Source organism: Ranitomeya variabilis, chromosome 1, assembly GCF_051348905.1.
Source record: "Ranitomeya variabilis isolate aRanVar5 chromosome 1, aRanVar5.hap1, whole genome shotgun sequence".
Classification (NCBI taxonomy): domain Eukaryota; kingdom Metazoa; phylum Chordata; class Amphibia; order Anura; family Dendrobatidae; genus Ranitomeya; species Ranitomeya variabilis.
The window spans coordinates 28,680,451-28,704,714 of record NC_135232.1 but is presented as its reverse complement, the minus strand read 5'-3'; the positions used below and the strand labels follow the sequence as shown (position 1 = coordinate 28,704,714).

Below are 24,264 nucleotides of genomic sequence, written 5' to 3'. Positions count from 1 at the left end.
GGCTCAATTTTGGTTACAAGGCTTTCCACCATTGGCGGTACGTTTTCTACAACCTAAGCACAGAAGGGCTCACTTTTTTACTAGGTGACCAAAGTCTTGATCTCTCAGAGTCTCTTCTCTCCATTTCCCAGGTTGCACCATGAGCTACCTGGACCCAGTCAGTCTGCCATATCTACTTTGTGACGGTCGCCCAGAAGTCCTTCCTCCATCAATAGCAACACACACATCATAACCATAAAGCACAATGGACCATCTTCCTTCACAACCTGCAAAATAAATCCCGTAAATACGTCATAAGAGAAGATACAGGTGCTTCTCATAAAATTAGAATATAATCAAAAAGTTAATTTACTTCAGTTCTTCAATACAAAAAGTAAAACTCATATATTATATAGAGTCATTACACACAGAGTGATCTATTTCACATGTTTATTTCTGTTAATGTTGATGATTATGGCTTACAGCCAATGAAAACCCAAAAGTCATTATCTCAGTAAATTGTAATACTTTATAACACCAGCTTGAAAAATTATTTTAAATCCGAAATGTGGGCCTACTGAAATATACAATACAGACCAAAAGTTTGGACACACCTTCTCATTTAAAGATTTTTCTGTATTTTCATGACTATGAAAATTGTACATTCACACTGAAGGCATCAAAACTATGAATTAACACATGTGGAATTATATACTTAACAAAAAATTGTGAAACAACTGAAATTATGTCTTATATTCTACGTTCTTCAAAGTAGCCACCTTTTGCTTTGATGACTGCTTTGCACACTCTTCGCATTCTCTTGATGAGCTTCAAGAGGTAGACACCGGGAATGGTTTTCACTTCACAGGTGTGCCCTGTCAGGTTTAACAAGTGGGATTTCTTGCCTTATAAATGGGGTTGGGACCATCAGTTGTGTTGAGCAGAACTCTGGTAGATACACAGCTGATAGTCCTACTGAATAGACTGTTAGCTGCTTTTTTCTTGCCATAATTCAAATTCTAAGTAAAGAAAAACGAGTGGCCATTATTACTTTAAGAAATGAAGGTCAGTCAGTCCGAAAAATTGGGAAAACTTTTAAAGTGTCCCCAAGTGCAGTGGCAAAAACCATTAAGCACTACAAAGAAACTGGCTCACATGAGGACCGCCGCAGGAAAGGAATACCAAGAGTCACCTCTGCTTCTGAGGATACGTTTATCCGAGTCACCAGCTTCAGAAATCGCAGGTTACCAGCAGCTCAGATTGGAGACCAGGTCAATGCCACACAGAGTTCTAGCAGCAGACACATCTCTACAACAACTGTTAAGAGGAGACTTTGTGCAGCAGGCCTTCATGGTAAAATAGCTGCTAGGAAACCACTGCTAAGGACAGGCAACAAGCAGAAGAGACTTGTTTGGGCTAAAGAACACAAGGAATGGACATTAGACCAGTGGAAATCTGCGCTTTGGTCTGATGAGTCCAAATTTGAGATCTTTGGTTACAACCACCATGTCTTTGTGTGACGCAGAAAAGGTGAACGGATGGACTCTACATGCCTGGGTCCCACCGTGAAGCATGGAGAAGGAGGTGTAATAGTGTGGGGGTGCTTTGCTGGTGATTTATTCAAAATTGAAGGCATACTGAACCAGCATGGCTACCACAGCATCTTGCAACGGCATGCTATTCCATCCGGTTTGCGTTTATTTGGACCATCTTTTTTTTTCCAACAGGACAATGACTCCAAACTTCTCTAGGCTGTGTAAGGGCTATTTGATCAAGAAGGAGAGTGATGGGGTGCTACGCCAGATGACCTGGCCACCACAGTCACCAGACCTGAACCCAATCGAGATGGTTTGGGGTGAGCTGGACCGCAGGGTGAAGGCAAAAGGGCCAACAAGTGCTAAGCATCTCTGGGAACTCCTTCAAGATTGTTGGAAGACCATTCCCGGTGACTACCTCTTGAAGCTCATCAAGAGAATGCCAAGAGTGTGCAAAGCAGTCATCAAAGCAAAAGGTGGCTACTTTGAAGAACCTAGAATTTAAGACATAATTTCAGTTGTTTCACACTTTTTTGTTAAGTATATAATTCCACATGTGTTAATTCATAGTTTTGATGCCATCAGTGTGAATGTACAATTTTCATAGTCATGAAAATACAGAAAAATCGTTAAATGAGAAGGTGTGTCCAAACTTTTGGTCTGTACTGTATGTTCAGTAAATGCACTCAATACTTGGTCGGGGCTCCTTTTGCATCAATTACTGCATCAATGTGGTGTGGCATGGAGGCGATCAGCCTGTGGCACTGATGAGGTGTTATGGAAGCCCAGGTTGCTTTGATAGCAGCCCTCAGCTCATCTGCATTGTTGGGTCTGGTGTCGCTCATCTTCCTCTTGATCTTGATAAAACACAGTGGACTTACACCAGCAGATGACATGGCTCCCCAAACCATCACTGATTGTGGAAACGTCACACTAGACCTCCAGCAGCTTGGATTGTGGCCTCTCCACTCTTCCTCCAGACTCTAGGACCTTGATTTCCAAATGAAATGCAAAATTTACTTTCATCTGAAAACAACACCTTGGACCACTGAGCAACCATCCAGTTCTTTTTCTCCTTGGCCCAGGAAAGACTATTCTGGTGTTGTCTATTGGTCATGAGTGGGTTGACACAAGGAATGCGACACTTGTAGTCCATGTCCTGGATAAGTCTGTGTGTGGTGGCTTTTGAAGCCATGACTCCAGCTAATTTTTGAATGGCCTTTTCTTAACAATCCTTTCAAGGCTGCGGTTATCCCGGTTGCTTGTGCACCTTTTTCTAACACACTTTTTTCTTCCACTCAACTTTCCATTAATATTCTTGGATACAGCACTCTGTGAACAGTCGGCTTCTTTAGCAAGGACCTTTTGTGGCTTACCCTCCTTGTGGAGTGTGTCAATGACTGCCTTCTGGACATCTGTCAAGTCAGCAGTCTTCCTCATGATTGTGGAGCTACTGAAACATACTAAGGGGCCTTTATAAATGCTTATGAAGCCTTTGCAGATGTTTTTTGTTATTTATTCTACTTTACTGAGATAATGACTTTTGGGTTTCATTGGCTGTAAGCCATAATCATCAACATTAACAGAAATAAACACGTGAAATAGATCACTCTGTGAGTAATGACTCTATATAATATGTGAGTTTCACTTTCCGTATTGAAGAACGGAAATAAATTAACTTTTTAATAATATTCTAATTTTGTGAGAAGCACCTGTATACTGTATACACGAATGTACATTTTTCAAATAAACAGACTGGAGTACTCTTCACAGTCTTAGAGAAGCATACAACAAAATCTGCAGCAAATGTTGCTTTTTTTTCAGCTTAGCAAAAATTATCAGGTTCAGACTACACAAGGTTTGTAGTCTGTAACTATGGAGACATATAGGTCTGCATATGTGCCATAGACCCAAAACAGTAGTTAATTTTTTTTACTAATTTTATTTGCCAAATTGCTTCATTTTTTTTAAATATAGATATATTGGAACAGCAGTTCTGATTTATGACTATAATTCATAAGATCAGCAATTACTCTTATTTTTATGACTTTTTTTTATATGAATAAACTTTACATTTTTTTTCTTACTTAGTTCAAGACGAACTATGAGAAGAAACAGTTCAAGATTTATGTGCCTCAAAATGAAACCTTGTTGGCATCAGTCATGAACAATGTATCGGAGGCCATGGAGTCATTAACCAAATTTCGGGAGGAGATGGTGCCCGTTCCAGGGGCGGTGAATGGAGTTAATGCGCTGGGACTTGTGGTGTTCTCGATGTGCTTTGGTCTGGTGATTGGAAACATGAAAGAACAAGGCAAAGCCTTAAAGGATTTCTTTGACAGCCTCAATGAGGCCATTATGAGATTGGTTGCGGTGATTATGTGGTGAGTATCCATGTATTACGTGAGGCCGCTTAGACATAGCAGAGACGCGTGTGCGGGCATAAGGTGGCGCACAAGGTGCAGTTTCTTTATGAGCAGTCCTATGACATTTTCTCTTACGGTAGATTTATATATAGATTTGTATATGCATTTGCTGCAGAATTTGGGGGCATATTCCCCCCTTGAATCTTGTGAACAATTCACATTGCAATACATATGAGTGGGATTTTCAAATTCAAACAAAATATAAAGGGCTTGTCCCGTTTCAACTAATTTTAGCCTACAGGCTATAAAATAATAAACTGAGCTTTACTTACCCTCGCTTTACTTACCCTCCTCGGGTTGAGAGCTGCCTCTCAATGCTGCTCCGGTCTTTGATAGTCAACTTCAGCGCTGTAACCAATCACTGATCCCATGAAAAACTATGCAATGTGTAAATTCAGATTTAGGATTACGAGTGAGTATCTTGGACATTTAAGCCTCACCCCCAAAGACCACTGAGGAATGCCCCCAAAATTCCCCAAAACGGCCACAGAACACTCAATTTTGGTGAGGCAGATAATCCCTTTACCTTTTCTGAAGTTCAGATTTCCAAGAAGTTTTTAAAACTAAAACTTTTTTATTGAATACTCCATGCATGGTAAATCTTCCCCAACATCAAAGCGATGGCCTACACTCCCAGAAGAAAAGGGGGGTTGGGTAAAGAAAAATGTATAGAGTAGACATAGTCTAAAAAAGGGATATAGATTTTTGGCATGAGTGTCCTGCTGGAAGGGCTTGCCTAAAAGTTGAATGTATATCATGACATCATGCTAGATCGTGTCGTTGACGTATAATTAATTTGTTTCTAGGTATGCCCCCATAGGAATCCTCTTTTTGATTGCTGGGAAGATTGCAGAGATGGAAGACATGGGGGTGGTCGGAGGGCAGCTTGGCATGTACACCATCACTGTGATTATAGGGCTTCTTATTCACGCCATCGTCGTCCTTCCTCTGCTTTACTTCCTTGTTACTCGTAAAAACCCTTGGATGTTCATCGGAGGATTGCTGCAAGCCTTGATCACAGCCCTGGGAACTTCCTCAAGGTAAGCACTCATCCAAACATAACTGTCTTCTTATACTCCTCTTCTCCTAATACCAAATGGCTATAAAAGTAAATGGTGCAAGCAGAACCCTATGAAAGCCCCATATCTTCATATCTTCCCATGTGCATAGTGAAACAAAACAAGGATCAATGGTGGCCCTCTTTCACTTAGTTGGCCAGAAAGAGGCAGGTGGGGTTATAAACGGTCATTCCCAGCATTAAATTTACAGGATAACTTTCTCATTGGTGGCAGTCCAACTGTAAGGATCCCCACCCATCCTCAGAACGTACCCTTACATGCCACGCATGCACACCACCGCTCCATGCTGTAGACCACCAAAAACGGCATTTGGCAATCTACCGCAGCATCATAGAGCGTGAATGGAGCATCGAAGGGCTTGCGCGGTCAACTCTCCATTCCGAAGGAACCCATTTTTGGGATCAGTAGGGTTCTGACCGCTAGAATTAGTAAGTTAGGTGATAGCCCCCGAAGCCAGTTTCCAACTCAACATGAGAGCCACCTCTCCTGCTGGGCCTAATAATGGTGTCATAGTTTGTGTGGTTATATATGATGCAAAGGTAGGAGTCACATCCAGGTCCTGGTGTCTGAAGGGGCCCAAATAATCCTCCCCCCAGCTACGAAGACACCAGTACTATAAATGTGACAAGGTACATGGGGAACATTGTACAGATTTTGCACTGGGGTCAAGGGGCTTCAAGTGAGTGTCCTCAGTACCACGATGAGCTGTGTGCTTCTGATCCACATCCTCCGGTGCCTAAAGCCTACGGACAAAAAGTTTAAACCAAGTAGCGGGACATAGGCTACTCTGTCACTGGCGAGGAAGTGTAGCCGAAGAAACCTGAACCGCTTTCCTCCCTATTATCATTGCTGTTCCACTCACATCTACTGTTTTTTATTTTTTTTGCAGCTCTGCAACTTTACCGATTACATTCAAGTGTCTGGAAGAAAACAATAAAGTGGATAAGAGGGTGACCCGATTTGTGCTACCAGTAGGAGCTACAATCAATATGGACGGCACCGCCCTCTATGAAGCCCTGGCTGCTATTTTCATTGCTCAAGTCAACAATTATGACCTTAATTTTGGACAGATTATTACAATAAGGTAACTGATTCCATTTTTAGAACAGCCGGTGCTGCTCCACAGCTGCATTTACAATTCTGCAGACTTCAGAGCAGAAATCTTCTAGCATTTTCTGCAAACGTATTAAATGTAATTGATAACCCGATTTTTACCCATTAAGTAAAGTCAGGCTTTATTATACCCGTGCTCAAGGACGTCCTCTATGACATGCAAGCGGCTTATTTCAGATCTTTCTCTTTTGAGAAGTGCAGAATTGTGCTGCTTATGTAAGAATTGCAAATACATTGCAAAACTTAACTACAGTTGACCAAAAAGACGTGGAAGCTTTTGTCTTATATACAGTGCCTTGAAAAAGTATTCATACAGTGTGAACTTTTCAACAGTTTTCACGCTACACCCTCAAATATTTAGGAATTTTATTGGGATTTTATGTGACACCAACACAAAGTAGCGAGAATTTGTGAAGTGTGAAAGAAATGACACAAGGTTTTCTAAATATTTTAAAAATATAAATCTGAAAATGATGATGTGCATTTGTATTCAGCCCCCTGTAGTCTGATACCCCTTAATAAAATCCTGAGTTACTGATTGCCTCCAGAAATCACATAATTAGTAAATTGAGTCCACCTCTGTGCAATTTCTTCTCAGTATAACTACAGCTGTTCTGTGAAGGCCTCAGAAGTTTGAGAACATTAGGGATCAAACACCATCATGAAAATGAAGGAGCTCACCAGACAGGTCAGGGATAAAGTTGTGGAGAAGAGTAAAGCAGGGTTAGGTTATAAAAAATAGCCTAAGCTATGAACATCTCACAGAACACTGATAAATCCATCATCCAAAAATGGAAGGAGTATGGCAGAACTGCAAATCTACCAAGACATGGCCGTCCACCTAACCTGACATTATAAGCAAGGAGAGCACTAATTAGAGCATAGTCATAGGAGGAGCTGCAGAGATCCACAGCTCAGGGGGGAGAATCTGACCACTGGAGAACTATTAGTCACATACTCCACAAAACTCGGCTTCAAGGAAGAGTGACAGGAAGAAAGACATTTTTTAAATGAAGCTATAATAAGTGGAGATGGGCAAAACGGAACAGTAAAGTTTCGCATCCATATCGCACATCTACTGTTCGGGCACAGATACCGAACACCGACTTCACCAGGAGGTCCATGTTACTGTTCGGGTTCGGCCTCCCAAATACCTGGTGTTTCTCGCGCTGTTATGTGGTCATGTGCATGACAGAGTGGCAAACACTGCCTCTGATCGGCGTTAAATCATTACCGGTGGTCAGACAGCCGCGGTTCCCATGCTGTCAAATATGAGTGTGAGCCCGCAGCTGTCATCATATTTTTACCTCCGGTCACTGGTGTCAGCTGATGGGACTACTGCCCTCATCAGCCGACGCCTGCTCCCGCTACCAACAGCGAGAGCAGGTGGCGGCTGATGGGAGCATTCATTAGCCGGCACCTGAGATCTAAATAAATAATTTAAAAAAACAGCATGGGAACACCTCTATTTTTGAAAACCAACCTTGCTAAAGCTGACATCTGAGTGTTGCAGCACGTAGCTGTCAGTTTTGCCTGGCTGGTTATCAAAAATACAGAGGAACCCATGCCGTTTCTTTTTTATTATTTAGCTAGAGTGCAGGCAGCAGCTGATGAATACTTCCATCAGTCGCTGACTACTCTCGCTGTTATTAGCAGCAGCAGGCGAATAGTCCCACCAGCTGACGCCAGTGACTGGAGGTAAGCTTCTTACCTCCGATCATAGCTGCGGTCTCAATAGACAGCGTTGGAACTGCGGCTGTCTGACTGGCAGTAATGATTTTACCGCTGATCAGTCAGTGTTTGCTGTGCTGTCATGCACATGACACAGTAGCAAACACTGGATGTTTGGGTCCGGATACTCTTCTGGTACCCGACCTGAACTTTTTTAATGATTTGGCAGAACCCGCCTGTAATAATTATAGGGGATAACTCAGGAGACTCTTTGGGTGGAACAAGACAACTACAGGACACCGTTTTATAAGTGGTAAAGTCTATATTATCACACGGTGATTCAAACAGGTGCAGAGAGAAACTCAAGTCCACAACACTTGGTGTAAATATTAAATGCAGCTCAGCAGTCTATAGGAAACTTCAGAGGAAAATGCAGTTACGCAGAAAGTCTATGAAGCACAGTTATTCTTGAGGATACTTGACACGAATAAGTCCTTGTTTTAGTCCAAACATAGATAGATATGCTTATAAGGCAGTTCAAGCAATGTCTTATCTCAACCAGGAAGGCCTGGGTGATAGTCTCAGGTTCTTGCAGAGCAGAAACAGCTTACATGTCCAGCAAATGCAGATGGGAGTAAACACGAGCAGCAGATGAAGGAGGATTACTGGAAACTGGTGTATGCAGCAGGAACTCAGAGCAGAGTAGCAGGATCACCACACAGGTTCACAGGAGCAGGTGTATAGCCAGGGAGTCATCAGAGTCTGGAGCTGGATGCAAGGCAGAATACTCTAGCACAGACTGAAGGCTGGGGTGGAGTTTTATAGCAGGAAGACACAGTGCGCATGAGACCAAAGACGCCATCTTGGAAAAGGGCAGTAATGCACAAAAGGTAATAAAAATGTTCAGAGTCTTGACACCGCCAGACCAGAACATCCAGGGATCCGCCCATCTCTAATAATAAGTCCCATTTGCAATTTGCAAAAAGCCATGTTGGGGACACTGTGAGCATGTGGAAGAAGGTGCTCTGGTCAGATGAGACCAAAGGAGGACTTTTTGGGCTAAATGTAAAACTCTATGTGTGGCGGACAACTGACATAATAATAATAATAATAATAATAATAATAATTTTATTTATATAGCGCCAACATATTCCGCAGCGCTTTACAACTTATAGAGGGGACTTGTACAGACAATAGACATTACAGCATAACAGAAATCACAGTTCAAAACAGATACCAGGAGGAATGAGGGCCCTGCTGCTCGCAAGCTTACAATCTATGAGGAAAAGGGGAGACACAAGAGGTGGATGGTAACAATTGCTTTAGTTATTTGGACCAGGCATAGTGTAAGGCTCGGGTGTTCATGTAAAGCTGCATGAACCAGTTAACTGCCTAAGTATGTAACAGTACAGACACAGAGGCTATTAACTGCATAAAGTGTATGAGAACATGATGGAGGAACGTGATTATGTTGTTGTTTTTTATTAATAGGCCACACAGGGATAATTAGGTTAATGCGTTGAGGCGGTAGGCCATAGAACATCACCCTGAAAATACCATCCCCACCATCAAACATGGTGGTGGCGGCATCCTGCTGTGGGGAGGCCTTTCTTCAGCAGGGACAGGGAAGCTGGTCAGAATTGATGGGAAGGTGGATGGGGCAAAATACAAGGCAATCCTGGTGGAAAATCTGTTAAGAGTCTTGAGACTGGGGCATAGATTCACCTTCCAGCAGGACAACCACATTAAACAGCCTGCGAAAGCTACAATAGAGGGTTTAGATCAGAGTATATCAATGTGCATGAATGGCCCAGTCACAGTCCAGACGTAAATCCCATTGAGAATCAGTGGCACCACTTTAAAATTGCTGTTCACAGACGCCTACATCCAATCTCTCTGAGCAAGAGTGAGTGTGAAAAGAAAAGTGGGCAAAAATGTTACATCTAGATGTGCAAAACTGGAAGAGACAGACCCCAAAAGACTGTAGCAGTGATTGCAGTGAAAGGTGCAAAGTATTGGCTCAGCGGGGCTGAATACAACTGCATGTCACAATTTTCAGATTTAGATTTTTAAAGTAATCAGAAAACCCCGTATTATTTCTTTTCCACTTCACAAATACTTGCTGCTTTGTGTTGTTATCACATAAAAGCCTAATAAAATAAATTTAGGTTTGTGGGTCTAACGTGAGAAAATATGGAAAAGGCACTGTCTATGAACTATTTTTGGAATTTCTGACAATGTTCTCAGTATGAGATATAACTTGTTCTTTATTTGTAGTATTACAGCCACAGCTGCAAGTATTGGAGCTGCTGGGATCCCACAAGCCGGTCTTGTCACCATGGTAATTGTGCTGACATCGGTGGGATTGCCAACAGAAGACATTACATTGATCATTGCAGTTGATTGGTTTTTGTAAGTATTTACCAAAATTTTACTTGTAGTACAAGGTTGATCGTTTTGTCATCTGGGAAGGTTACAATTAGTTCTTATCAAGCCTCTGAGATATCTATTGAATATGTGATCTAGGTTCTCCTTTACCATTCCCTCTTCTCATCTCCTAAAAAACAATAACCCTAAAGCTGAAGTTCATTTGTTAACCACTTTCATACTTCTCTAATGCATTTAAATAAATAAATTAAAAAAAAAAACAATTTTACAAATATTTTGTTACTTTTAAAAATCTCCTATTATTGGGTGTCTACTGCTCCATACAGACCTATGTATCTCCATAGTAACAGACTACAAACAATCTGTGTAGTCTGATTCTGCAGTCATAGAAACTTCCATCTGGGCCTTACTGCTCACTTCCGCATTTCTTAGGTTATCAAGAAAAGAAGGAGGAGGTGGTGGAAGTGAAGTATCACATAACTATAGACTATACAGGAATTGTTTGTAGTCAGTTAGCATGGCGAATTATAGATGTGCTTACGAGCTGTAGACACCCAACGGTTGAATATTATCAATGAAGGCTAAAAAAGACCACAGATCAGCCAAGTGGTCGATGGAAGGGGAAGAGGTGTTGGGATCAGTGGAAGGTCACCTCAAGGCCAAAAAAATTCTCAACCTCTTATAAAGCTTCTATTCCACTGCTTAAACATAGATGTAACCCAAATCCTGAGTACTAAGTGGGTTTGTCTTTCATGGTCTACATCTTTAATTACAGGGACCGGCTTCGTACCACCACAAACGTGCTTGGGGACTCACTTGGTGCTGGAATAGTGGAGCATCTGTCCAGACATGAGCTGAAAAAGGGTGATGCCGAAATGGGCAACTCCGTGATTGAAGAAAATGAGATGAAGAAACCCTACCAGCTGATCTCCCAGGAAAATGAAACTGAAAAACCCATAGACAGTGAAACTAAAATGTAGACGCCCTCCGATTGTCTCCTGACCGGAAACACACTCATTCCATTTTGTCTTAACCTTCAAACATATCGTCTTGTGCCAGTGCGACGCCAACTGTAGCCAGACAACCATCAATCATCGGTGCCACAATACCCGTTTTTATTTTTTAATAATATTTTGCCAACGTGGCTCTGACCAGTTTGTGCTAACCAGCTGATGAAAATACCATGCTTGTACAAGAGTTTTATTTTAATAATATGGGGGTTTTATATCTCTTTTTATGACTTGGGAACCAAGGGTGTAGCAATCGGGGGTACAGCGGAAACAATCAGCCCCACATCCTGCCTCATAACAAGACACAAGTATTGTAAATGGAATATGATAGATGGAGGGCTTGTTGAAGATTTTGTATTGGAGTCCCTCTACTGTGTCCTGAAGGGTGGGACTTCACAATAATTGGTAATAATTAAAAGATTACCCTTTAGTCAGGGTTTGCTTATCATCAAGGCTATTCATACAACTTCTATAGGAGCAAATGGGTACGGGGTCCTATGTAAGTTTTCATCAACACGTAGAGGGATGTTGAAAAGAGTTGTCCTTCACGGGCTTTGCACCTTAGAAAAAAAGGGGTATAAAACTAGATCCTTTTGTTCAGGGAGAACATATAGTCAGCTGAGTGACCTTAAATAGAGGGCATGTGATGGTCAAGGCATGGTAGGGCCCCCCGTACTAAATTTTGATATTGGTCACTGCTATCTAAAATCATTGTTTTCCCCAAGAATGGTTAAATTGATATCTAGATTTGTGCCACCTAAATTAGAGCCATCCCTTAAAGTTACCACCGAGTACTTATTAAACAGGGCACTTAAGATATTCTAATTTACCCAAGGAGAAAAAAAAAAGTTAGAGGACCAAATTCACAAGTGTTTTTTTTAAGTTATCATTTACAATTGTGGGTCCACATCAATCATCGACAGGGTAGAGCGCCATTCTTTCTGGGGGATCCACTGATTTCAGTTGGTGCTCTGTAATACTTCATTTCTCCTGTGGGGGCACTGTAAGAGAATTGAACACTTGCTGGGGGCTCCAGCATTTGAACATACTGTGATCAGTTTATTATTAACAGATTCCTCCAATTGAAAGGGATTTCCAATGTAGACACCCCCTTTAAATATAGGCTACTCTTAGTTATACCATTATTATAAATTCTACAATAAAAAGGGGATATAGTATTTTCATTAAAAATTAATTTCCCATCTCATATATATGCCTGTGGTTCACCGAACATTTATGTAGATCATTATGATAAAATGGTTATTTTATGAAGGGTTTTGCTGGAATTTTGTGATAATTTTTCTTCGATATACTTGAAGGCTTCAGACTTGTCTCCCTTCGTCTTACAGAGTATAATAACATTTGGTGGCAGCTATGCCTTTTGCTTTTTTTAATTTTATTTACAATCTATTGATGCTGCTCTCAAGTCAAAAGTATCTTAGAGTGTGTTCACCTTTTAAAATAAATGATCATAGCCGATCCCATTTATCTCTATGGGACTCAAACGTTGCCACAATTCATTGCCAGGGAACATCTCAGACCCCACTTGAAATGTCTATTGGGCCATAATTGGAAAGTAAAAAGTATTTTTTTTTTATTTACTCTAATTGACTCAGTCATATTCCATCTTAGTGGTGATTTTGGTGGTGATTTTGGTGGTGTTAATGAATGTAGACCTAAGAACACAAATTGTAGTGCCCTATATGATGGCACACAGAGTCCCGTAGATCCATACTACAGGGGAGCTTGTCTCCAAAATGCTTGTAGATTATGTATGAATCCTTGATAGAATTACAGTATGGGTCCATGTAGATAATAGTCTCTGTTGACCAGACTGTTGAAAGGGCCTTCACTACTTTGTAGGAATGGGAAGAGGTTCTGCCTAACCTCTCTATTTTCCAAAATGGATCTTATTGAGCCAAAAAGAAAAGGATGAGTGGTCATACTTCAGGTTTCCATACACCGTAGCTAGTGGTTAGCCGACGCACTTTATATGTAGAGGAGTAAACTGCTGCCCGACACTTCTGGCGGTGGCTTATCTCTCAGAAACACAAAAGTATTGGGCGTTGACATTAAACAAGTAGAATATGTCATGGAAGAATAATAGGCAGCTGCAGAAGCAGGGATCCGAATGTCAGAGATTGAGAAGGCAATGATGGCTTACTATCATCTCTGCCTTCCCAATTCAGATAGATGATCAACCAGTCCTTCCAAAATCTAGTGAAAAAAAACTTCTCAGCTCACCACACTGGATGTTTAACCAAGAGAGTACGGGAAGGTTCAGAGCAGACACACCTACAGGAATCAGCAAGTTGGAAAGAGATCCAGCATTTATGAAGTCCCAGGTAAATATATATAAAACTTAACATTTAATAGGTTATTTAAAAACTCCAAGTTATTCACTCTGGCAAAAAAAATATATAAGAACAGATAAGTAGATGGACCCACATATTTCGGCTGTATGCCTTATTTTTGATCTCAAGACTCAACAACATGAGTAAGGCATCCAGTCGAAGTGTGTAGGTCCGTCTAGTTATCTCTACTGATCAATTTTTTGAAGTTTTTAAATAACCTATTAAATGTTAAGTTTTATATTTATTTACCAGGAACTTCATACACACTGGATCTCTTTCCTACTTGCCAATTCCAAAATCTAGCATTTGGAGGCCCTAAGAGCCATCATCAAGGCTACGTGGAGAAAGCAATGTCTCCTCTCTTACATATAGGTCAGATAGGGTCTTGGTCCCAAAGGTAGAAAAAATTCTCTTGGCAAGTAGCAACCACTAACCTTAAATTGGCTCCATAGAGAAAAACATTCATGTCCTTCATGTGCAATTTTGACTTACCAATTGCATATGTGATCGAATGTGTTATTATAAAAGACCAGTGCCTTGAGCAAATGTGTCTTAGGATTACAAATTTAATGACTAAGGGTTTTTTTTTAAATGTTTTTCGGTAGGGTTCATGCCCATGGCAATTGAGAGTATCTACATAATACGCCATACAGCATGCCATATTTTTCTCTCTTAGATTGAGGAAAAGCCTCTGTGAGTAACACATGGGCACAATATTGGCCAATCGCAGCCCATGGGACCTGTGCATGAGCCCTTAAATCCAATGCCCTTTACGTCTTTAAGTAAGACACAATATGTTTGAGCATTTCTGTCCATCATGATAGAGTTAATTAACATAAGTTTCAATGTGATATAAAGACTCACCAGACATTGAACCCAAATGTATCTCAGCCGCTGTTCTTTAAAGGTTATGTAATTTCCGTTCTGTATATATATATTGTGTAAAAGAAAAAGCGATCTTTTTTTTTTAAGTGCAGAGTATGTACTATACTGAGAAATATCTACGTTCGCTAGAAAGTTTTAACTGGGTACTTTTTTAAAAAAGATCTACAGGCATTACACAAGTCAGAGATATACAGTACAATATAAATGCTATATTTTGCTAATATGAATAGAGAAATACAGATCTTATGAAATGTAAGTAGAGATATTTTTTATAATAGATACAAAAAAAATTTTATGTACAAAACTTAACTTTAGAGAGTAACTGTGCGTGTGTTGTTTTTGAACTTTGTGAACATTTTGATAAAATTCTAATGTTGAAAATTGTCGTTTATTTGTTAATTTTTTTTTTAAATCATTTGTCATGTAACTAACTGTTTTCATGAATCAGGTACGATAGAAGTTTCTTTCCACATGTCCTTTACTGGTTCTGTTTTCATGTACCCAGTGTGGATTGAAGAATTGTACTTTGTAGGTGTATTTTCAATAAAAAATAGATTCTAAAAGAAACCATTCTACTCGTTTGCACATTGTATTTGGATGCTTTCATTTAAAAAATCAAGCCAAATCTAAAAAATTCAATTTTTAGAATGGAAAGAGAATCAAAATTGAATTTTAAAAAGTATATGAAATACATAAAAAACTGTAACCTACAAGATAAGGATTCTGACATGTAGGAGAGAGAATAAGAAGTGGAAAAAAATTAAGAATTAGAAAAAAAATTATAAAAAAATATAAATTAGGTTGTGTAGTGGAATAACATAAGAATATAAACTGTTAAAATGTGGTAACTAAGTTTGGATAAAAGCAAAAACAGAAATCATAACATGTAAACATTACAAATTAAAAATATTTGAAAAAGGAGCAAAAAATATATATTTTAAAAATGAATATCCATAGCCAAGTTATAATCTAATAATGTTGTTAAGCGTACATGCAGCTCCAAGCATGATGTGAGATCAAACCTAATCTCAGACTTCTAAATTAATTTAGACTTCACACCAGACCCCTAGATAAATTCAGAACAGACCCTTAAATTAATCATAGTCCAGACCAATCCTCTAAATTATTTCGGACCTCCGATCAGACTCTTAAATTAATTTAGACACCGGACCCAACTCCACATTAATCAGACCTCAAACCAGACCCCTTAATAATTTCCAACACCAGCCCAGGCCCCTCTATTTAGTCTTATTTTCATCACTTTAGGGCATTAATGCTCACAAGTTGTGAGGCTAGCTGATGATTGGACCATTTGCCAGGCCCATATGGACATGCACATAAGCCAAAATCCTTCTGGGAAAGCATCTAGTGGACAGGTAAGATCAAGATAGAGATTTTTGGTAAAGCACATCATTCTACTGTTTACCAAAAATGGAATAAGGCCTACAAAAAAGTACACAATACCTACAGTCAAATATGGTGGAGGTTCCAAGATGTTTTGGGGTGATGTTGCTGCCTCTTGCACTGGGTGCCTTGACTGGGTGCAAAGCATAATGAAATCTGAAGAATACCAAATGATATTAGGTCGCAATACAGTGCTCAGTGTCAGAAAGCTGGGTTTGCGACCTATGTCATGGGTCTTCCAGCAGGACAATGATCTCAAGCATACTTCAAGAAGCCCCCCAGAAATAGATGGAAACAAAGCAATGGAGAGTCCGGATCTAAATTCCATTGTTCTCCTGGGAAGAGATCTTAAAATTGTTGGTGGGAGAAGGCGCCTTCATATATGAGAGACCTGAAGCAGTTTGCAATAGAAGAGTAGTCCAAAATTCCACCTTAGAGGTGTAAGAAACTTGTTGATGGTTATAAGATGCGATTGATTCCAGTTATTTATTCAAAGGGTGTGCAGCCCAATATTAAGAGGGTGTCAACAATTTTGTACTGCCCATTTTAAGGTTTAGTGTGAAAATAGCTGTTTCCAGCCAGCTAACGCTCGGCATGCTCATTGCTATCTAATTAACGCCGCTAGTGATTAAACTAAAGTAAATAATGACAACATTCAATAGCGCTTACGCAGGTGGTAAATTAACTTAAAATGAAGTTAATAATAATTAAAAATCAGAATAATACTAATACATTTTATTCAGTGTAAAATCTAAAGCAAACTGGATTTGTGTGGTAATGTGTGGGGACAGAGCCTCGTATGGTAATGTGTGGGGACGGAGCCTCGTGTGGTAATGTGAGGGGACAGAGCCTCGTGTGGTAATGTGTGAGGATGGAGCCTCGTATGGTAATGTTTGGGGACAGAGCCTCGTGTGGTAATGTGGGGGAAAGAGCCTTATGTGGTGATGTGTGGGGACGGAGCCTCATGTGGTAATGTGGAGGGACAGAGCCTCGTGTGGTAATGTGGGGGGATGGAGCCTCATGTGGTAATGTGTGGGGACGCAGCCTCATGTGGTAATGTGTGGGGGCGGAGCCTCATGTGGTAATGTGGAGGGACAGCCTCGTGGTAATGTGTGGGGATGCAGCCTCATGTGGTAATGTGTAGGGACGCAGCCTCATGTGGTGATGTGTGAGGATGGAGCCTCGTATGGTAATGTGTGGGGACGCAGCCTCATGTGGTAATGTGTGGGGAACAGAGCCTCGTGTGGTAATGTGTGAGGACAGAGCCTCATGTGGTAATGTGGAGGGACAGAGCCTTGTGTGGTAATGTGTGGGGACGCAGCCTCATGTGGTAATGTGTGGGGACGCAGCCTCATGTGGTAATGTGAGGATGGAGCCTCGTGTGGTAATGTGTGGGGAATGAGCCTTATGTGGTAATGTGGGGGGACGGAGCCTCGTATGGTAATGTGGGGGGACGGAGCATCGTGTGGTAATGTGTGGGGACGGAGCCTCGTGTGGTAATGTGGTGGGGGGGCGGGATTGTGTGTGGTAATGTGGTGGCGGGGATGGGATTATGTGTGGTAATGTGGTGGGGGCGGTATTATGTGTGGTAATGTGGTGGGGGCGGGATTATGTGTGGTAGTGTGGTGGGGGCGGGATTATGTGTGGTAATGTGGTGGGGGGCAGGATTGTGTGTGGTAATGTGGTGTGGGGGCGGGATTGTGTGTGGTAATATGGTGGGGGGCGGGATTATCTGTGGTAATGTGGTGGGGGGCGGGATTATGTGTGGTAATGTGGTGGGGGGGCGGGATTGTGTGTGGTAATGTGGTGGGGGGCGGGATTGTGTGTGGTAATGTGGTGGGGGGGCGGGATTGTGTGTGGTAATGTGGTGGGGGTGGGATTGTGTGTGGTGATGTGTGGAGGGCGGGATTGTGTGTGGTGATGTGTGGGGGCAGAGCTACTGTGAAGGGGGCGGGATTAGCGAGTAATCACGATGCCTCTTATATACAGTATATAGATTATGTCCATTACTATCCTATGGGCTTGATGTCACCTGACAATACAAAGATGACATCAACCCCAATACTATCACCCCACTTTCTTCCGCACCAGGCAAGTGGAAAGAGTGATGCTAATTGCCAGAATTGGTGAATCTTATGGATGCAACATTTCTGGGGTGGCTGTGAGCTAATGTTGTTAGTCTATGAGGGGGCCAATATCCATGGCACCTTGCTAGGCTATTAATATCAACCCACAGCTGTCTGCCTAGCCTTTGCTGGTAATTAATTATAGGGGAACCCTACGTCATTTTTGGGGGGTCCCACATATTAATAACCAGTAAAAGCTAAGTATACAGCTGTGAGCTGATGTTAATAGCCTGAAAAGCTCCATTGGTATTACCCCATTACCAGGCTATAAACATCTGGCTCCAGCTGTCCGCTTTTCATTTGCTGGTTAATAAAATTTCAGGGGAGCCCACTCAAAATTTTTCAGAAATGAATTTGTTTAGTAATAAAATACATGTACAGTAAGCTACACAGACAAGGCACTGATTATATATCTCAGGCACATATTTATATTTACCATATATACTCGTGTATAAGTCAACCCGAGAATAAGCCGGGGCACCCAAGTTTGCTACGAAAATGCAGGAAAACTTATTGACTCGAGTATAAGCCGGGTATGCATTGTCCCCTCATCCCTGTCCTTGTATGCATGGCTCCCCATTCCTGTCCTTGTATGCAGGTCTCCCCAACCCTGTCCTTGTATGCATGGCTCCCCGTCCTTGTATGCATGGCTCCTTTTCCCATCCTTGTATGCATGGCTCCTTATCCCCTATCCTTGTATGCATGGCTCCTATAAAAAAAAGCATCCTACTTACCTTCCCTGCGTGCCCTCATTGCATCTCGTTCTGGCGCCAGCAGCTCTTCCAGGCCGAGCGATCATATGTCCCCGCTCATTAAGGTAATGAATAGTGATGAGCAAATATACTCGTTACTCGAGATTTCTCGAGCATGCTCAGGGGTCCTCCGAGTATTTTTTAGTGCTCAGAGTTTTAGTTTTTATTGCCGCAGCTGAATGTTGTACATCTGTTTGCCAGCATAAGTACATGTGGGGGTTGCCTGGTTGCTAGGGAATCCCCACATGTACTTATGCTGGCAAACAGATGTAAATCATTCAGCTGCAGCAAGAAAAACTAAAACTTCGGGCACTAAAAAATACTCGGAGGACCCCTGAGCATGCTCGAGAAATCTCGAGTAACGAATATATTTGGTCATCACTAGTAATGAATATTCACTCCACTCCTATGGGAGTGGAGAGGGGTGAATATTCATTACCTTAATGAGCGGGCACCCGTGCTAGCCCGGCCGCTGCTGGAAGCTGGTGCCTGTGGCTGTAACTTTGAGCGCTATAAGAGAAATAAATATTCAAAGCCGCATCAGGGACCCCGGAAGGTGAGAGATTTGCAGCCTCCTGTCCAGCTGCTGGGTACCACTGACCTGGATGCCGGATGGGAGTCCTTTGAATCCATCCGCTTATCTCTAGTTCCAACTGTCCCGGATACAGCGGACAGTCACGGATTTTGTTCTACGCCCAGCAGTCTCAGGCATCTGCTAAATATCCCTCATTTCCAGTGACCAGCGTCAGACTGGAGCACCTTGGGCCCACCAATGAAAATCATTCTTGGGGCCCACTATGTAGCTGCATAGAAATAAATATAAGACCACGATTGTGTGGTAAAACACGCTAATATCAGGGTATAATATAAGGTAGTACACGTCTTAATTATGTAGCAGGGGTTGGGGTAGACCCCTTATAGAATATAATGTAGCCCCCTCATAGAATATTATGTAGCCTCCGTCATAGAATATAATGCACCCCTCCCATAGAATATAATGTAGCCCCCTAGCCCCCCCCCATAACCCTCTCCACCACCTCCATCATTGTTCTCCCCCTCCATCCCATCATTGTCCTCATCACCACCTCCATCATTGCCTTCTCACCCACCACCCCATCATTGCCTTTTCCATCACCTCCATCATTGCCTTCTCCCCCACTTCCGCCATCATTGCCCTTTCCACCACCTCCATCATTGCTTTCTCCCCCACCACCCCACCATTGCTCTTTCCACCACATCTCTCATTGCTTTCTCCCCCACCACTCCCATCATTGCCCTCTCCATCTCCTCCATCATTACCTTCTTCCCCACCACTTCTATCATTGCCTTCTCCCTCACCACCCCATCATTGCCCTTTCCATCACCTCTATGATTGTTTTATCCCTCACCACCCACATCATTGCCCATTCCACCACCTCCATCATTGGTTTCTCCCCCACCTCCCTCATCATTTCCCTTTCCACCACCTCTATGATTGTTTTCTCCCACACTACCCACATCATTGCCCATTCCACCACCTCCATCATTGCTTGCTGCCCCACCACCCCATCGTCCTTTCCACCACCTCCATCATTGCCTTCTCCCCCACCACCCCCATCATTGCCAACTCCCCATCACCCCATCATTGCCCTCTGCATCTCCTCCATCATTGCCTTCTGCCCCACAACCCCTATCATTGCCCTTTCCACTACCTCTATCATTGTTTTCTCCGTTTCTCCGGTGGGCCAGTCCGACCCTGCCAAGCGACCCTCTGGCAACTCCTCCTGCCAGGAAAGAAAGAAATGGTAAATGGGCATAGCTTAGGGTGTGACCAGGGCTGTGGCCAAAATTTGCCACGGCCCACATAACGCAACACAAGGCTTGTATCTCTTTCTCTTCTGTAAAAGTTGGGAGGTATGCATACAGTGGGGCAAAAAAGTATTTAGTCATTCAGCAATAGTGCAAGTTCCACCACTTAAAAAGATGAGAGGCGTCTGTAATTTACATCATAGGTAGACCTCAACTATGGGAGACAAACTGAGAACTAAAAATCCAGAAAATCACATTGACTGTTTTTTTTATCATTTTATTTGCATATTATGGTGGAAAATAAGTATTTGGTCAGAAACAAACAATCAAGATTTCTGGCTCTCACAGACCTGTAACTTCTTCTTTAAGAGGCTCCTCTTTCCTCCACTCATTACCTGTAGTAATGGCACCTGTTTAAACTTATCAGTATAAAAAGACACCTGTGCACACCCTCAAACAGTCTGACTCCAAACTCCACTATGGTGAAGACCAAAGAGCTGTCAAAGGACACCAGAAACAAAATTGTAGCCCTGCACCAGGCTGGGAAGACTGAATCTGCAATAGCCAACCAGCTTGGAGTGAAGAAATCAACAGTGGGAGCAATAATTAGAAAATGGAAGACATTCAAGACCACTGATAATCTCCCTCGATCTGGGGCTCCACGCAAAATCCCACCCCGTGGGGTCAGAATGATCACAAGAACGGTGAGCAAAAATCCCAGAACCACGCGGGGGGACCTAGTGAATGAACTGCAGAGAGCTGGGACCAATGTAACAAGGCCTACCATAAGTAACACACTACGCCACCATGGACTCAGATCCTGCAGTGCCAGACGTGTCCCACTGCTTAAGCCAGTACATGTCCGGGCCCGTCTGAAGTTTGCTAGAGAGCATTTGGATGATCCAGAGGAGTTTTGGGAGAATGTCCTATGGTCTGATGAAACCAAACTGGAACTGTTTGGTAGAAACACAACTTGTCGTGTTTGGAGGAAAAAGAATACTGAGTTGCATCCATCAAACACCATACCTACTGTAAAGCATGGTGGTGGAAACATCATGCTTTGGGGCTGTTTCTCTGCAAAGGGGCCAGGACGCCTGATCCGGGTACATGAAAGAATGAATGGGGCCATGTATCGTGAGATTTTGAGTGCAAACCTCCTTCCATCAGCAAGGGCATTGAAGATGAAACGTGGCTGGGTCTTTCAACATGACAATGATCCAAAGCACACTGCCAGGGCAACGAAGGAGTGGCTTCGTAAGAAGCATTTCAAGGTCCTGGAGTGGCCTAGCCAGTCTCCAGATCTCAACCCTATAGAAAACCTTTGGAGGGAGTTGAAAGTCCGTGTTGCCAAGCGAAAAGCCAAAAACATCACTGCTCTAGAGGAGATCTGCATGGAGGAATGGGCCAACATACCAACAACAGTGTGTGGCAACCTTGTGAAGACTTACAGAAAACGTTTGACCTCTGTCATTGCCAACAAAGGATATATTACAAAGTATTGAGATGAAATTTTGTTTCTGACCAAATACTTATTTTCCACCATAATATGCAAATAAAATGATAAAAAAAACAGACAATGTGATTTTCTGGATTTTTTTTTCTCAGTTTGTCTCCCATAGTTGAGGTCTACCTATGATGTACATTACAGACGCCTCTCATCTTTTTAAGTGGTGGAACTTGCACTATTGCTGACTGACTAAATACTTAATTGCCCCACTGTATATTATGATGCCCACTGCAGCCTCTTTACACAGTTTGTTGCCTACAGTGGCCCCACACATAATGTGATGTCTCCACACAAGAATCCCACTTGCCTGTGTGCTCTGCTATGAAACTATTTGCTGCTGCCAGTCATGTGACAAGAGAATGTCACATGATCTGCGAATGTCACATGACCTGAGTTTGGCACATGATCTGAAGGTCCCCCTACCCTACTCAAACTGAACAGGGGAGCAAGAATCTGTGGGTTTGTAATGGGGGCCAGGGCTGTAGTCATGGCTTTCAATGGTGGCTGCTTCAGAACACCCTGGCCCTCCGTCACATGCACACAATGTCCCAGCGGTAGCATACCTTTTTGTCCCCTTTCCTGTCCATCTGAATCCTCTCTGGTCCACTGGATGTCTCCCTCATGAGGTTCCACGTAAAGAGAGACAGAGTCAGGTTCCAACTTAAAACAAATGATTTTACTCAGTTCCTTTCTCAGCTCGTCCAGTTCACATTTAGGCACAGCACCAGATACTTCATAAGATACGACATTTTCTTTCCCTGTGCTGTCCCTCACTTGTTTAGGGCTATCGCAGGATCGTACCGTTGTCCCCGGTACCGCAGCATTCTGTCTGACAGGTCTGGCTATCTTTAGGAGTTCCCATTCCATTTCACCCCAGACATGCAGGCATCTTCCTAAATAGCTGTCTGCTACCATGACGTAGTTGCCTTGCATTCCGTTACTTCACTGGCATTCTTTACTCCTCGGCCCTGGAAGAGCTGGGCTCCTTTTCTTTTAACAGCGGTGCGTGGCTCAATTGCCCTGTATGGGTTCTGAGGCCCTACTGATTGACTACAGGAAATCCTTCCAGCTTACCCCAGTTGGCCCCTCCTAATTTAAGTAGTTCCTATCCTACCGATGTCTTATACTATTGTGCCCCCTCTAGTGGGCCAATCTGAATACTGCACTTTCCCTAAACAATAACATAAATACATGGCATTAGCAATCTTACAGTACACATAACATTTAACAGTTATAAACAATATAGCAGCAGTGCATGTTAAACACACCAGTTTGTCAGGGACATAAAACACGGGCCAGGGAAAGCGGGTACAATAGCTCTTGTGCACATCTTACAGGTTCTCTGCTACTCCAATGTATTCAACTGTGTCTGAGTCCTGAAGACATACAGTACTGTGAAAGGGTTTTGGGCACGTGTGGAAAAAATACTACCTCCATTATCAGTATCTGGTGACCGCCCATCGCCTCCATCATCAGTATCTGGTGACCGCCCATCGCCTCCATCATCAGTATCTGGTGGCCACCCGTCACCTTCATCATCAGTATCTGATAACCGCCTGTCGCCTCCATCATCAGTATCTGGTGACCACCCATCCCCTCCATCATCAGTATCTGGTGACCGCCCGTCGCCTCCATCATCAGTATCTGGTGGCCACCCGTCACCTTCATCATCAGTATCTGATGACCGCCTGTCGCCTCCATCATCAGTATCTGGTGACCACCCGTCACCTCCATCATCAGTATCTGGTGACCGCCCATCGCCTCCATCATCAGTATCTGGTGACCGCCCATCGCCTCCATCATCAGTATCTGGTGGCCACCCGTCACCTTCATCATCAGTATCTGATAACCGCCTGTCGCCTCCATCATCAGTATCTGGTGACCACCCGTCACCTCCATCATCAGTATCTGGTGACCACCCATCCCCTCCATCATCAGTATCTGGTGACCGCCCGTCACCTCCATCATCAGTATCTGGTGACCACCCGTCACCTTCATCGTCAGTATCTGATGACCGCCCGTCACCTTCATCATCAGTATCTGATGACCGCCTGTCGCCTCCATCATTAGCATCTGGTGACCGCCCGTCACCTCCATCATCAGTATCTGGTGACCGCCCAGACACATGATGTGAGATCAGGGGTCTGTGGGGCCGGATCATTATTTCCAGGACTCCTCGTTCTTAGTGATATTGATTGGATGTTTGGTTTTGTTGTTCAGCTGCACAATAAATTTTGAGCCAATCAG

At 42.7% G+C, this 24,264-nt stretch overlaps 1 protein-coding gene across 1 annotated transcript in view; it reads left to right on the top strand.

The window, feature by feature from the left end:
- SLC1A3 (solute carrier family 1 member 3) overlaps positions 1-15,007 on the top strand; it is a 95,253-nt gene extending 80,246 nt beyond the window's left edge. The window contains exons 6-10 of the mRNA XM_077281616.1: positions 3,606-3,898; positions 4,747-4,980; positions 5,909-6,103; positions 10,081-10,215; positions 10,967-15,007. Coding sequence (XP_077137731.1) covers positions 3,606-3,898; positions 4,747-4,980; positions 5,909-6,103; positions 10,081-10,215; positions 10,967-11,171 — 1,062 coding nt within the window. The 3' untranslated portion in view covers positions 11,172-15,007. The remainder of the gene's footprint in view (positions 1-3,605; positions 3,899-4,746; positions 4,981-5,908; positions 6,104-10,080; positions 10,216-10,966) is intronic.
- The last annotated feature ends 9,257 nt before the right edge of the window (positions 15,008-24,264 follow it).